This window comes from Anser cygnoides, chromosome 5 (assembly GCF_040182565.1).
Source record: "Anser cygnoides isolate HZ-2024a breed goose chromosome 5, Taihu_goose_T2T_genome, whole genome shotgun sequence".
Taxonomy (NCBI): domain Eukaryota; kingdom Metazoa; phylum Chordata; class Aves; order Anseriformes; family Anatidae; genus Anser; species Anser cygnoides.
This window is the reverse complement of record NC_089877.1, coordinates 63,877,088-63,891,591: the sequence shown is the minus strand read 5'-3', so window position 1 is coordinate 63,891,591 and position 14,504 is coordinate 63,877,088. Positions and strand designations below refer to the sequence as shown.

The window sequence follows — 14,504 nt, the reverse complement described above, 5'->3', positions numbered from 1 at the left end:
TCCCAACCAGACCGGATGGATTATGAGAAGACCGTAGACCCATTAATAACAACGGGAGAATAATAAATCAATAATTTGCGAGGAGCTGGGCTAACGCGTGCCTTTAAAAAATTATTCTTTAATAAGAAAGGACGAGTGGCTAATTAGGAAGTAACGAAGGACCTGTCAGCGTGCCTACAGCGAGCAAGGAGGCGAGGGGACCCGCGGCTCAGCGCTGAAGGCTACCCGAATCGCTGGGGCCGAGCGATTCATCTCGGTGCCACGAGGCGAGCAGTTAATGGACCCGCTGAATCATTCAGGAGTATTTATGAAGAAGGGGAGAACCCAGGGAGTACCAAGGGACGGGAGCGGGGAATAATTCACGTTTACTCCAGTAATAGTTTTGTGGTTTTTTTTTTTTTTTAAAGGAAAGAAAGAAGTGCTCCCAAGACCTTAAAGAAAGGAGCAAGGACAGGCGCCGGACTGCAAAGGGGCCGAGACCACCAGAGCCCCAGGGAGAGGGAACTTGGCACAGGCAGAGGGAGGAGGGGGAAAGATGGGAAAGGCAGGAGAAGGAGGGCAGCAGCAAGAGAGGGAGGCAAGTCTCAGGGAGGACAAGCAAGTCCACAGTCCACAAGACCGTGGCAACGTGCTCACCATGCCCAGGATTTCTTCCAGCTGACGATGGCCCCTTTGAAGGCCCGGACACATCTACCTCCAGCTTCCATCCTGGTCGTGCCGGGGAGCAGAAGGCAGGTCTCCTTTACCTCCAGCAGTGGCAGACCGCCTCGCAGGAGGCTCTGCTCCCTTCTTCTGTTACAAACATGAGCAGGTAAAATGTGGGATAGGAAATCATTTAAGTCCTTAGCAGCTGGCATGGGGGCGAGGCACCCAGTGCCCTGAGGAGCCCAAGGACCAGACGTGGGATGCACAGCACCTCCTGGTCAGTAGAGACCACGAAAATAGCAGCCCATCACCTCGGTCTCTGTCCCTCCTGTTGCAAAGAAACAAACCAGTGGGAATGTATTTTAACGTGACGGCTGTCGAGGTAGAGGAAACAATGCAGAAACTCTCATAATTTAAACATGAGCGGGGAAGGAGGGAATGAGAGGTTTAGCTCGCAGGGGGCACACCAAGTGGTCAGCTCCACTTTTAAGGCAGGGGCCGCAGACGGGATCAGCAGGCAGCATCCCGAAGGGCACACGAGGCTTTGCATCACTTCACTTCCAACAAAATAAAACGCTTTTACACCATAAATGTACAAACATGTTAGGAAGTGATAAATTTGACACCTCTTTTACAACAAATCTGTATTTAAAAGGGTCTACGGAGACCCTGTGCCACGTGTTTTGACAGGCAGAGACCACTCAACTCGCAAAGTGGGCGAAGAGCCCCACTCTTCTCACTCGGCTGAAGAGCTCTTCTTAAGTCACGGTGTAATTCAGAGGAAAGTAACTTCCAACAAACCCTCAGAGGGTTTAAAACTCTCGGGAAGGAGGTGCTTTGCTAATATTTATAAGCTCGGCTTCAAACGCAGCACCACGCTGGCCAGCTCGCAGGGACGGCGCTCGGCGTCTCGGGAGCTCTTCTCCGGTTCTCAGCTCTGTCGCGGCGAAAACAAACTTTAAAGAGAATGGGAGAGGGTCTGCTGGGTGCGGAGAGCAAACACAGCACGGCGGGCTGGCATGGCCGGGAGCAGCTCGCTGAAATGCTCTTTCTTCTCCCCGCTGCTGGGCTCCGTGGACGAGCGGCAGCAGAGGGGAACCTCGGCTGAGTTTCACTCCTCCTGCTGCTTAATGCACAGCAAGGAGCCCCTGCTCAGGACACGGCGCAGTCGAGCAGCACCTGTACACGAAGCGGAGGGGCTTCACGGAGTGTGGAAGTGCTCACGGTGCTGTGACCAGCATCGGTTTCATCAGGCAGGCTCGCGGGGTGCAGAAGAGGATGCAGAGACTCCTGCAGGTGTCTGAGCTGCGCCGCCCACCCTGCGGATGCGGCTGAACAGAGCCAGCCTAGCGGGATTAGCCCAGCGCTCTGCCTGAGCTCATTAGCCCTGACTCTTAATTAGCTCCCAAGCATCAGCCCGGGTGGCCCCGCTGTGACCCCCGGGTTTCACACGTGCAGAGAAGGAGCTCGGGTCTGACCCGGCCTCTCCCAGCTGAGCTCGCTCGCTGGAAACCGCTGGGAAATGACCCCGGGGCTTGCTGCAGGGCGCACGTGCAGCGGCTGTGCCGAGCCGGGGCCAAAACCGCCTCCGAGCAGGACAAAGGGGCCCTTCTCCTCCCGCCCGGCCGCTCTTCCTCTGCCCATCACGTGCAGGTCGTGGCATCCCCTGGGAACAGAGCGCCCGCATCCTGCCCCGTCGAGGGCAGCGGTGCTGCTGGTGCTCAGCTGCAGGCTCCGGCTATTACCGAGCACACACCGAAAACATCCATCCATGCATCGGCCGTCTGATGAACCGGATGAATCAGATATTCGTAGATGAATCAGGCATTCCCAGGAACGAGAAGGTAGATCGATGTATTTATGCACGTGCAAAACGGTGCGTAACAGCTTACTGCCTTCAGGCTGTTCTATAAATCACCTGCCGGCCGCAGGTACATCTCCAGAGCCAAATTCCCCCAGCCTTACGCTGAAGGAGTCCATCGCTTCGAGCCACCACGGTTACTCCCAACAGCAGGGATGGCTGCACGAAGGAAGGAAGCAGATACGTCCCTAAATTACCCACCCATCCCACCTCTGCACTACCACTCACATCTCCGGGCTCCTTCCGACTGCAGCCGCAAATCCACTCGGAGACCCCCAAGCCAAGCAAACCGTCTGTTTAAACCAAACGACTGCGACATCATAAATATTGATCCCGTAAACATTTTGCTGAGGTTAAAAGCTTTTCACAGAGGCGGTCATTAGGCGCGTAGCTCTGCTCTGTACCCCCGGCAGGCACCGTCATCGGTAGGTGGTGGATGAGAGCAGAGAGCCGGGCAGCCCGAGTCGGCACGGCTCCGCGGCGCTCAGCGCCGGGTGACCACGTTGGGCCCGCAAGCTTCCTTGTATTTAGTAAAGGGAACGCATTTCGGGGCACGTTCAAGTAAAGCGGACGGTTTCTCAGGTTCGGGAAAGGGCCTTTGGAGGGAAGGCACCACGAAGCTCAGCCCCTGCCCGGCTGCTTCTGAACAGTTCAGCACGGGGCGGCTGCACGAATATAACCTCTGCTCGTGTGCCTTCTTTTTAAATTACCCTCGTTTCGCTCTTCGTAAGGCACGAGGTGATGAAGACCACGTTCACTAGAAGGGGACTGTTCCACGACCAGCTCACCCACCTGCAGGCGGCTGTGCGTAAATCCCGCTGCCTTCGGGCAGCTCTGGTGATCTCTGCCGGAAAGCTCCGGGCCACGTGCTGGCTGAGGACAAACGCCGCCACCCATCCTCCCCGTGCCGGCTTCCCGATTAAATCCGAGCTCCAACGGCCGATTTTCTGGCTAGCACCTTGCCTTTCATTTGACAGTATAATTACTCTCTGTAGCAGGGAGCCTCCGCCAATTAACTGGAAAGGAACCAAGCGCCGAGGAACCCTTGTGGATGGGGGGATGATGAAGCACTCAGCGGCACGCTGCCGACAGCACCGACTGATGCTAGCAGCATCCTCTAGACCCACTCAGGGGACAAATTTCAGGCATAACGGGCACTTTTGACTGCCTTAAAACTTTAAAGAAGCCACTTAAAGTGGTTCTCAGGGTGTGAGCACGAGGCACTTAGAGAAATTCACGTAAGAGTTAATAAAGGCGTAGCAAGTTCGAGGCACCCAAAAGCAGGAGTTGCCTGTGGACATCGTGGCTTGCAATTAAAGTTAAAATACAAATTGCGGCACACAGAGCAGAGCTGGAACAAACCACGGCACTCGACGGCATTCGACCATATCCACCGTGCCTCTGCAGAGCTGCAAGCCGTCCCAGGAGCTGCGGCAGCACCGTAAAAGCGTCCCGTCTCCGTACTTCATGCCCAGCACCTTCAGACAGCCCGAGAGCAGCCAGATGTCGCTCCCCGACACCGTCTGCTCACAGGTGAAGCTGCACCAAGCAGCCACCAGCACCCGGGGAGCTGCGCAACTCTTGAGGTCAAACCCGGGAAGCACGAGCTAAACGCCAGCTGAGGCAGCAGATGAACAGCTCCGTGAGCTCTGACACTGTTCCCTCGGACAACCTGCTCGCATAATCTCAGGAGACCACCGAGAGGACACGGCTTGTCCCCCTCCTGCTGCACTTCACTGTGCCCTCACTCGCTGTGCACTGAGAACCGTGCTATAGTTGAAGAAATGTCTTATGCCTGAGCAGAAACGGGGTTGTTTCCAAGCCAAACCCGCCCGCACTGGTTGTCACAGCATACTGGAGCCCACCGACCCACCTGAACCCCAAAACGACTCCAGCTCAATCGCAAGCATGGTTCAAGCCAGATTTTAGTCTTTAGCGTGCGCCCGTGGGGGCGAGCTGGCTCGAGAAGCGAGTAGGGGCCCCCCCGAGCTGCTGCAGCCTGTCCTTCACCCCTCAACGGGAGAGCAAGAGAGCCACGGGTGGATCGACCCACCGGTCCCCTGGTCGGCAGCTCCCGGAGCCCAGCACGAGGCACTTCGCCTCCCCAGGCTCCGCGCCGGCATTTCTGGTCACTAGTGGGGTCCCCCAGGGCTCGGTGCTGGGGCCGGTCCTCTTCAATATCTTTATCGATGATCTGGATGAGGGCATCGAGTGCACCCTCAGTAAGTTTGCAGATGACACCAAGCTAAGTGCGTGTGTCGATCTGCTCGAGGGCAGGAAGGCTCTGCAGGAGGATCTGGATAGGCTGGAGCGATGGGCTGAGGTCAACTGCATGAAGTTCAACAAGGCCAAGTGCCAGGTCCTGCACCTGGGCTGCAACAACCCCAAGCAGAGCTACAGGCTGGGAGATGAGTGGTTGGAAAGCTGCCTGGCCGAGAAGGACCTGGGAGTATTGGTGGATAGTCGGCTGAATATGAGCCAGCAGTGTGCCCAGGTGGCCAAGAAGGCCAACGGCATCCTGGCCTGTATAAGAAGCAGTGTGGCCAGCAGGTCGAGGGAAGTGATTGTGCCCCTGTACTCGGCTCTGGTGAGGCCGCACCTCGAGTACTGTGTTCAGTTTTGGGCCCCTCGCTACATGAAGGACATGGACGTGCTCGAGCGAGTCCAGAGAAGGGCAATGAGGCTGGTGAGGGGTCTGGAGAACAAGTCTTACAAGGAGCGGCTGAGGGAGCTGGACTTGTTCAGCCTGGAGAAGAGGAGGCTCAGGGGTGACCTTATCGCACCCTACAGGTACCTTAAAGGAGGCTGTAGCGAGGTGGGGGTTGGTCTATTCTCCCACGTGCATGGTGACAGGACGAGGGGCAATGGGCTAAAGTTGCGCCAGGGGAGGTTTAGGTTGGATGTTAGGAAGAACTTCTTTACCGAAAGGGTTGTTAGGCATTGGGATGGGCTGCCCAGGGAGGTGGTGGAGTCACCATCCCTGGAGGTCTTTAAGAGACGTTTAGATGTTGAGCTTAGCGATATGGTTTAGTGGAGGACTTGTTAGTGTTAGGGCAGAGGTTGGACTGGGATCTTGGAGGTCTCTTCCAACCTAGACGATTCTGTGATTCTGTGATCCATCACCCGCAGGGCGGGGGGGAAGAAGGGGCAGCGCTCGGCTCCCCTCTGTCCTGCCCATCAGCCCAAGGGGAAAAATTTAAAAGGACTCCAAGCAAAGCTCTTTTGGAGTACGGGATTTCTTAGTCAGTAACGAGTTGTTGCTGCTGGGCTCCAGGGGAGGCGAGAAATAATCTCACAGATGAGGAACTGCATCGAGGTGCTAGCTCTGAGTCACGGAGCCGCGGCTGGCTGTGGCACAGACCCGGTCAGGTCCTCACCTCCTGGGAATTTGATGTTGGGGTGGAAAAAGTGCTGCTACAGGATGGGAAGAGGACAACTTGGCCATGCCTGAGCTGCACGAGCTGAGCCACCGCCGCTCCTCCTGGACAAGGCCCTCGCGAAGAGCTGGCTGTGATGGAAGGCGGCCTAAGGGGCAGGCGGAGGAACCACACAGGAGCACCAACACGACACACGTGGGGACAGCCAAAGGCACTTTGCTTCCCCAGACAGCAAGCCTGGACCCGTGCTGGCTCTGCCATGAAGGTCAAGGCTTGTTTTACGCTGCCACTTTGCACCCTGACAAAGGGAGAGCCCTGCCCCAAGGAAACGGGGTGACATTTGTCACCCCGAGCCAAGGACAATGCCGGCTCTCACGCTGCATGGAGCTGACCCGATGCCGTTTGCACGCGAAGGGCTCTCAGCAGTTCGCCATTTCCGACGCCCCAGCTCACGAAAGCATTTAGCCGTGCCCTGCAATCCCTGCGACTTCCATCCCACACTAAGCACAACGCACGTGCTCTCCCGGGGAGGGAGGCTGCAGCTCCCCTTACGGCCTCGGAGGGATTTCATCACAGCTGTCGTGCCCTCTGCTTTGTGCAAAGCTCTCGGAATATTACAGAAAACAGAAAAGGTGCCTGGATATTCACCTGCGTTAGAGGACGACCAGGCTGCTGGGCTGGAGGAGAGGGGCTGTGCTGAACGTGCATGTGTAAGAGGCAGCTTTGGACAAGATAGAGGAGTCCAGGTTAGGGAAGAAGGACAGACCAGGGAGCCTCATGAGTTATTTGGCCAGGACCACGAGGCCAAATCTCAGCGGGGACCCTTGTTCTGTAAGCCGCCCCACACCAGAGGTCCCAGAGCACTGGCTTACCAACCTGCTGCCTTTTTGGTACAGCTGGAACCGTCCTTTAGGACTTGAGAGCCTTTCGTCCGGAGCCTTGGTCGGACGCTTCGCCCCCTTCACAGGGAGCGGACTTGCAGCACACCACCCTCTGCCATCCTTCTCGTAGGTGACCTGAGCTAGGTTCACCAGGGATTGACACCGCTGGCTTTGTTTGGCTTCCTCTAAATAGCCATTTATCCCATCCATCCCAGCAGGACGATCTGAACGGGCACGGAGCGAGCTGGCTTACTTAGAAGCTAATTTAATAATTCAGACAGTGAAGGCGCAATGCATACCCGGCCACGCAGAGTGCCTTCCCCGAGACAAACAGAGCAGGAGATGCAGTGATCTACCTTTTAATTTTTAATTACCCGTTGATATAACCAGGGAGACCATGGGCAAATCAAAATTGGTCTGCTTTAGAAGAATAAGTACGTGAATCATACAATCAGGTGATGCGGGACATTTCTTCAGCCTTTAGGAAAGACAATGAAAATATCTCCAAGTGCTATGTGCTGGCTCTCTAGAAAGCACGCTACAAGCCTCCTCAGATCCTCTAATAAACATTTTTTAATTCCTTAACCAAAGATGAGTTGTTAAAAAAAAACAACACACATATCATTGTGAAGATGCACGATGGGATTGTGCTCACCCACAGACCAGGTTCTAACAAGAGACACCAAGCAAGGTTTTCACTGTAAAAACCTGAACTTTGGGGCGCTTTATTTAGGACGGCGGAAAGCAGCAAAGCAGAGAGCAGTAGCAAAAGCCTCTGGAGAATGTGTTTCTGACCAAGATCCACCCCGCACCGCTGTTAGCTGCAGCGCTGGCTGCTGGCACAGCTTGCAACGCCGGTAAACAAACAGCAATGCCTTTTTCTCACTCTCGTATCATTTACTTAACACCAGGAGCAGTGTTTGTTCTTAATGCTTACTAATTCTCCTGGTTTCCCAGCTACGGATGCAGTGTCAGGAGACTCCCCGGATGACACACTGCCACCTGTTGACATTTCCGGGAGAAAAAGACAAGAATTAGTCCATGGGCTCATTTCTCACTGCTGGATTTTCACTCGTCTCCCCTGAGGCGCTCCTGACTCCCACCGCTGTAAGCTCAGCCAAAATTACCAAGTTCACGGGATCCTTCATTTGTGAAGTGGCCAGAATTAAAAATCCAACGTACCTCCATGCGGAAAGAATGGGAAAGGGTTGAGATATCCAGGGCACAGGAACATTTGGATGGCGCAGCACAGCGTTGCCCTCTCAAGTCCCTGTATTTTAGGGCTTCCCGCTGGAGCTGATGGAGCCGCAGCGATTTACACCCACTCCAAGACAGCCCTGGGCCCATTTTCAGCTGCACAGACCTAAGCGGATGCCTCCTGGCATCCAGGGGATGCCGCATTAGCTCCAAGAACATGCTGCAGAACTTGCCGTCCCACATTACCTGTGATTAATGGGCTATTCTTGGATGCTCCTTACTCTGTTAGCCGAGGTAAGTGCAGAGGGAAGGGTGGCCCGACAGAAGGCTCTTTTCTAAATAAATGCTAATACAAAGGCAGCATCACCTGCAGGACACACGGAGCTGGTGTAAATCCACTGACCTCGGCGCCGTCCCTTGCTTTTTGTGGCTTCCAAGCACCTCAGCCTGCTCGGCACCCCCAGGAAAACGCCCTGGGGGGGCTGCCTGGCGTTCCCGGGGAAGGAAGGAGACACCCCGCACTGCAGGCGGCAGCCGACAGGGCAAAGGTGCTGGGATTTGGCAGGGCCCTCGCAGCCAGGCTTGGGAAAGCGCAACGGGAGGAGGTTAAGGATCCTCGCCGCTTCTGTTTTAGCAGCGAATATTTTGCAAAAGCAAACAGGCCTTTGTGCGGCAGCAGCTCCCGGGGGTTTCCCCACAGGCTGCAGGAATTCCTACGGGCCCAGCAGCAGCGCCGCAAGAAATCAGCCCCCCGAAATGTTCCTTCTGCCCCCAGGCAGAAACTAACAGGCACGGGCAGCGTGTTCCCAGCCCCTGGTGTGCCCCAGACGTGCAATGCAGTCAGAGCCCATGGGATTTCTGACTCGTAAAGGAGTTTCCCCTGCACCCCACCTGGGCCAGTGGCAGTCTGGAGGAGCCGAGGCTAATTAGCTGCTGCTAATTAGCTTCTGACCGCTAACGGTCACTGCAGCCGGCTCAGCAGGGGGCTACCTTCAGTTTACAGGCTGGTCTCTACAGCAACCTGCGCGGAGCTGCCACGGGGACTTGCAGTCTGAGGACAGTCTGTGTTTGCAGCCCGGGTAAACTCATCCCGGTCTGGAAAATCCTGGCTGAAAGTAAAACCGAGGGCACCGTGCACCTTCTGCCGGAGTCCGGGCCTGTTCCTGCTTCGCTGCAAGAGGGTTCCGGGCAGGCGCCTCACCCGCTCCACTTTTAGCATCGAGGTAAAAGAGAAAACGGCCCTGGTTTAAGGCAAAGGAACGGGAAAGGTGCTGGTGAAGAAAAGAGGCTGAGCCCCACGAACCTCTGGAACGGAAACCCGCAACCGTAACCCTTCAGTTTGTCTGAAATAAATAAATATGTATTTATAGACACCACCGTTAGCGAGCTCTAGCAAGAGGGCCTCGAATGTGCAGCGAATGCACGATCCAGCTCCATCTTGTGTTTCTGCCTTTGACATGACAAGCGGCACTACATCTCGTCAGGGTGAAATCCGACCGCTGCAACGTATGTACCAAACCAGGCCAATTCAGATCAAAGCCCCGCTCCCCTCTCATCCCTCTCTGAATATTCCCCCCTCTCCCGACAGCTGTCCTGGCAGGACGACAGGAAAAGCGAGGATTCCCCGCGACCTGTGCCCGGCTTAGGAACCCTAGCTCCCTGAATTACGCTTTACCGCATCTCAGCACTGATTATCCTGAAACCACCATCTGCAAGAACCACGCCATCAGCTCTCTATCAGAGGAAAGCAAAAAAACGGAGCCGTTCCCAAAGAGATGTGCGGAACCCCTTTGGTGTCCATCCCGAGGCAGAGCACACCGCACTTAGCAGCAGTGCCCAGGGCCGGGCAGGGCAGGTAGCGACGCACGAACACAGCTTTCAGCAGCAACTGTTCATCAAAGCACCCTCAGGGCATCGCAGACTCCGGCGAGAATCACAGATTCTTCTCAGGTCAGGAATTACGAGCACAGACGCACCGCGAAGATTATTTAGCGCAGAGCAGCGTGGTAATCACAGGAGAGAAGGCAGGAGCCGGCCCCTCCGCCCTCTCCTACGAGCTGCAGCGCTCCTTACAGCCACTCACCTCAGCAAAAGGACGAGGCGAAGAGGGACAGTCTCCTTCTTGGTGAGTTTGTCTTGCCGCCGGAGGCCTGTCCTCCCCGCAGAGCGACACAGAGGCGGTTTTGCAGGAGGCTCGCCACCTCCAGTCTGCAGGTGCCTTGGTTCCAACCAGGTCCCAAACCGATCCGCGTGGTTCGGTGGTCCTGGTGCCTTGGTCCCCACCAGGTCCATAAAGCCTGACCCGTCCAAAGCCCTTGGTTTTGTTACGCAGCCCCTCGGAGCACCCCTGAGCTCTGGCGGTGAAATCATTCCTTCAATTACACAACACTGCCGTGTTTAACTCCAGCCGACTTCTTTCCCTCCCCTACCACCGTGAAACGGCAGGAAATCCCTGCCCTGCCACATCCAGGAAGGCACACAGGCTGCCGAAACGCAGGCTCACCTTCGCTCTCCAATTTTCGAGACGACCAAGGAAATCGCACGGAAACCCGTCGGCTCAAGTAACACGGCACTTCTGGGCCTGTCGGCTGCATCAGTGAAACACCACATCGATTCAGCCCCCACGAAAAGGTACCTCGAAACAAAAGCTAACCGCTCGCCCATGAACGTGCCACCCTAAAGACCGCAGGGACAGAACCTCAAGTACCTGGGCGCACGCCACGCTGCCCGGACGCCCACGTGCGCATCTCAGTGCCTCGCTGGACCCAAATCAAAGCAGGAAGGCGTCGGGCCAGCGGGAGCACAGCGCTGCAGCCAGAGCCTTACGAAAAGGCCCGGCGCCCGTGAGACTCCTCTTGTTTAAGACCACCGCTGAGCGCCAGAGCCGGCTCCCGTCCCGCTGCGTGCCGGCACAGCCCCAAGCCCTTCGTCCTTCGCTGGGCCAGGCGCCGGAGAACGGGCTGTTCCCGCGGGAGAGCTGGCGCCGGGATTTTAACGCGGCGAGCACGCGCTGGGTTTCCTGGCGGGCAAGATGCTCGCGGCGTCTGACAGCTACCGTGCTGGGGGAGAAGAGGCCCCGCGCTCCCAGGAAAACGGGGCCAGGACAAGCTGCTTCCAGCAGCAACAGGCACCGCCGTTCCCTTCCTCCCTCCGCTCCAGCCTTCCCTCTCAAGCAGCACGGTGCCAAGCACCCACGGACCCCGCAGACGTCAGGGAGCCGCAGCCCAGCCGCTTGCATCCCCCAGGGAGCCACAAGCCGAAGCACAACGCAGAGGTGCTCCCGGAGAGGGATCCCCCAGCCCCTTTCAGCAGGGTCACGCACGTCCCCACCTCTCCCCGACTCCTCGCCACGGGGTCCCCCGCCTCCTCCCCCTGCCGGCACCCATCTGCTGGAGCAGGGGGGGATCGTGTCGGTGTTCGCGCGAGGAGTGCGGCACATCCCCTCGTGCCCTGTCCACCCACGTCCCCGTCCCCTCCGTCCCCGCTCCCCCAGGGAGGTGAGCTGAGGTTAGTGCTGCGAGCAGGGCGGGAGGCGAGGGAGGACCGGGTGGCGCTGAGCCAGCGCTGCCTGCGTCCCCACCTCCCGCGCTGGGACCCTCTCCTCCAGCGAGGACGCGTGTGGGAGCGAGCGCGCTCCAGCGCAGCTGATCAGCATGCAGGGACAGGCACCTCTCCCTGCTGCCGGCCCTCCTCCTCCTCCTCCTCCTCCTGCCGATGACTCAGTGTGCAGGAGGAGGCAGGCAGCCCTTCCTCGGCAGCCCCGCACCGCATCCCGTCCTCCTCCGGCGAGATTTCACGCCTCCCTCCTGCCGGCAGCATCCTTCCCGCCTGCCTTCCCAGCTCCGCACCCCTGCCAGCCCCGGTGGGCATCGCCGCGCGCTTTGGGGAGCATCTCCTGCCCTCCTCTGCGCGAGGCCACCAAAAGCAGCAGGGTGAGGGTGCCGGCACGGGTGGATGGATGGCACGGCGGGGGGACAGTGGCCCCAACCACGGCGGGATGGTGACCCCAGTATATGTGGAGACCCCCCCCCAACGCAGGGCTCGTCCCGGTGCCGCGTCGGAGGCGAGGCAGCCCCGGGCTCACCTTGTGCAGCTTCCACATGGCGCCCAGCGCCTTGACCTCGTGGCTGGAGTGCTTGCCCTCCTCCAGGCACTGGTAGCAGACGGGGCTCTTGCACTGCACGCAGTACATGCTGTGGTTCTCCAGCTCGTGGTCCGTGCAGGTGGAGATCTTGCGGGGGCTGAGGCGCCGGCTCACCCGGCCTTGCGCCGGCGGCACCAGGCGATGCTTGGCCAGCGGGCCCCGCGGCGGGTGGCAGCGCAGGCGGCAGGGCTCGCAGTAGAAGACGTCGCACTGCTCGCACATGACGGCCGCCTCCTTGGGCGCCTTCTCGCACAGCTGGCAGCGCAGCGCGGCCGCCCGCCCTTGCTGGTAGCGGTCGATGACGGCCTCCAGAAGGCGGTTGCGGGGGAAACCTCGCAGGCCACGCTCGTCCAGGCCCAGGCTGCGGTGGCACTGCGGGCACGTCAGGCAGGCGCTGCGGGGCGGCGGCGGCGGGGCCAGGGCTGCGGGCGGCGGCGGCGGGGCGGCCGGGGGGAAGACGCGGACGCCGTTGGGGGACTTCTGGCAAGGGGTGGTGGGCGCGCTGGCGAAGCCGCCGTAGGAGCCGTAGCCGCTGTCGGCCTCGCTGTAGAGACTCATCTTGTCCAGGTCCAGGTAGTCGTAGTCGGAGGCGGCCGAGCCCGAGGCGCGGCGGCTCTGCGGGGACTCCGACTCCGGCGTCTGCACCAGGATGTTGCGGGCGCACGCCTGGCACAGGTTGTGCGAGCAGGGCAGGATGATGGGCTCGCGGTAGAAGGAGCCGCACACCGGGCATTTCAGCTCCTCTTCCATCTCTTCCATAAGGGACCGGGGGGAGAGCGGCGGCCGCGGCGCTGCCCGGGGTAAGGGAGGGGGGGGGAGGAAAGCGCAGGGGAAGCGGAGCGGATCCACCCGGCGCGACCCGCACCGCACCGCTCCTCGGCGCCGACTGCCGCCCGCCCGCCGCCCGCCCGCCGCGCGGCCCGCCTGGCCCCGCCCCGCGCCTCCCTATTGGTCCAACGCCGGCTAAGGGGGCGGGCGGAGCGCCGCCATTGGTTCTGCCGCCTGTCCGTCCGCCTATCCGCCCGCCCACCGGCCGGGCGCTGCGGGGGGCTCTCCTCAGGGCTGCGGAGCCGAGCCGAGGGGCCCGGCGGTGCGGTGGCGGCGGGGTCGTCCTCCTCCGCCTGCCTCCGCCGCCTCCCCGCCCCGTCACTGTGCCCCCGCCGCCCCGCCGCAGTCCCCTCAGGGCCCGGGGGGAGCATCCCCGTCAGCACCGGCTCCTCGCCGGCCCCCCGGGCAGCCCACGGTGCCCGCTCCCGCCCGCCCACAGGCCCGAGGGTGCCCCCCAAGATGGCGGCCGCCCGCCGGCCCCTCAGTCAGCAAACAGGGGCTCGGGGCTGCGGTGCCCCGCTGGGTGCTAGGCGGGCGGCTCTTAGAGCGTTATTCTGTGATTCTGTGGTGGTTTTACACTCGTTTCACGTGCGGTGGGCTCTCTTCGTGGGCTCTGTGGCGACAGAACCCAGCGCTGAGGGTGGCACTGAGGTGGAACAGGTGCCTGGCAGCACAGCCCTCCCCTGGCCGCACACCGCAGGATGGCGTACAGCCCGCTCCTGGAATTTAATGCCCCCCTCCTTGCCTTTAAGAACTCCCTCCTTGCCTTTAAGAGCCCCCTCCTCACATTTAAGAGCCTCATCCTCACATTTAAGGGCCCCCTCCTCACATTTAAGAGCCCTTTCCAGGTCATGCTGCTGCTGCAGGGGCTTTGCAGGGCTGCAGGGTGCTGAGCCCCTGGGCCCTGGCTGAGCAGTGGTGGCAAAGGGCAGTAAAGGAGCTCAAGTCCAGGCAGAACGAGAGTGTTTTGGGGGAAAATTTTGCATAGGATGGGATATGTGCGGTATGGGGGTCCCCTAGGGCTCCTGCTGGCAGTATGACTTCGTAATAAATGCAACACACTATCAAGAATTTGATAAATTTACATTTTGTCTATAAAATTCATGTGTTGATATGCATGCTCATGCATGTGCAGAGAGCGAGCATGGCCAGCTCTGTGCTGGGCAGCCCTCTCGATGCGCCGAGCACGGTCGAGCTTGCCCAGAGACCCCGGGGTGTCTCCCACCGCTAACCGGAGCAGCGCTTCTCAACCTTTCTTAACCCAAAGGGCACCTGAGGTCTTAAAAATAACCTGGCAATGTGCGGTGCTGCATAGCGGCTCCTTTTCAGCCAGCTGAAAATTAAAATTACTTGGAATGTTTCTGTGTTATCTTTTATTTCCTTCTCTTTGAACCAGCGCGCCCATGTTTGGGGCTGTGCGGGACTGCAGCTGCTCTGCGGGGATGCCTTTGGGCGTCTCTTGGGAGAGGGGCCTTGACTTGAGAGCTGTGGAAGGAGAGCTTGGAGGCAGAGGGGGCCTCTAGCAAGGAAAAGGCTCAAAATTGGTGTTTAGAGGGCGGCAGAAATTTGCA

At 59.0% G+C, this 14,504-nt stretch overlaps 1 protein-coding gene across 13 annotated transcripts in view; it reads right to left on the bottom strand.

The window, feature by feature from the left end:
- TRIM9 (tripartite motif containing 9) overlaps window positions 1-12,984 on the bottom strand; it is a 45,795-nt gene extending 32,811 nt beyond the window's left edge. For 3 of the 13 annotated variants that reach the window (XM_048066116.2, XM_048066110.2, XM_048066117.2), the window contains exon 1: window positions 12,046-12,979. In XM_048066116.2, the coding sequence (XP_047922073.2) occupies window positions 12,046-12,864 (819 nt within the window). In that variant the 5' untranslated portion in view covers window positions 12,865-12,979. Of the gene's footprint in view, window positions 1-12,045 lie in introns of all 13 variants that reach the window. The other 10 variants (XM_048066120.2, XM_048066115.2, XM_048066121.2 and 7 more) reach the window with 5 other exon arrangements.
- Window positions 12,985-14,504: the final 1,520 nt, after the last annotated feature.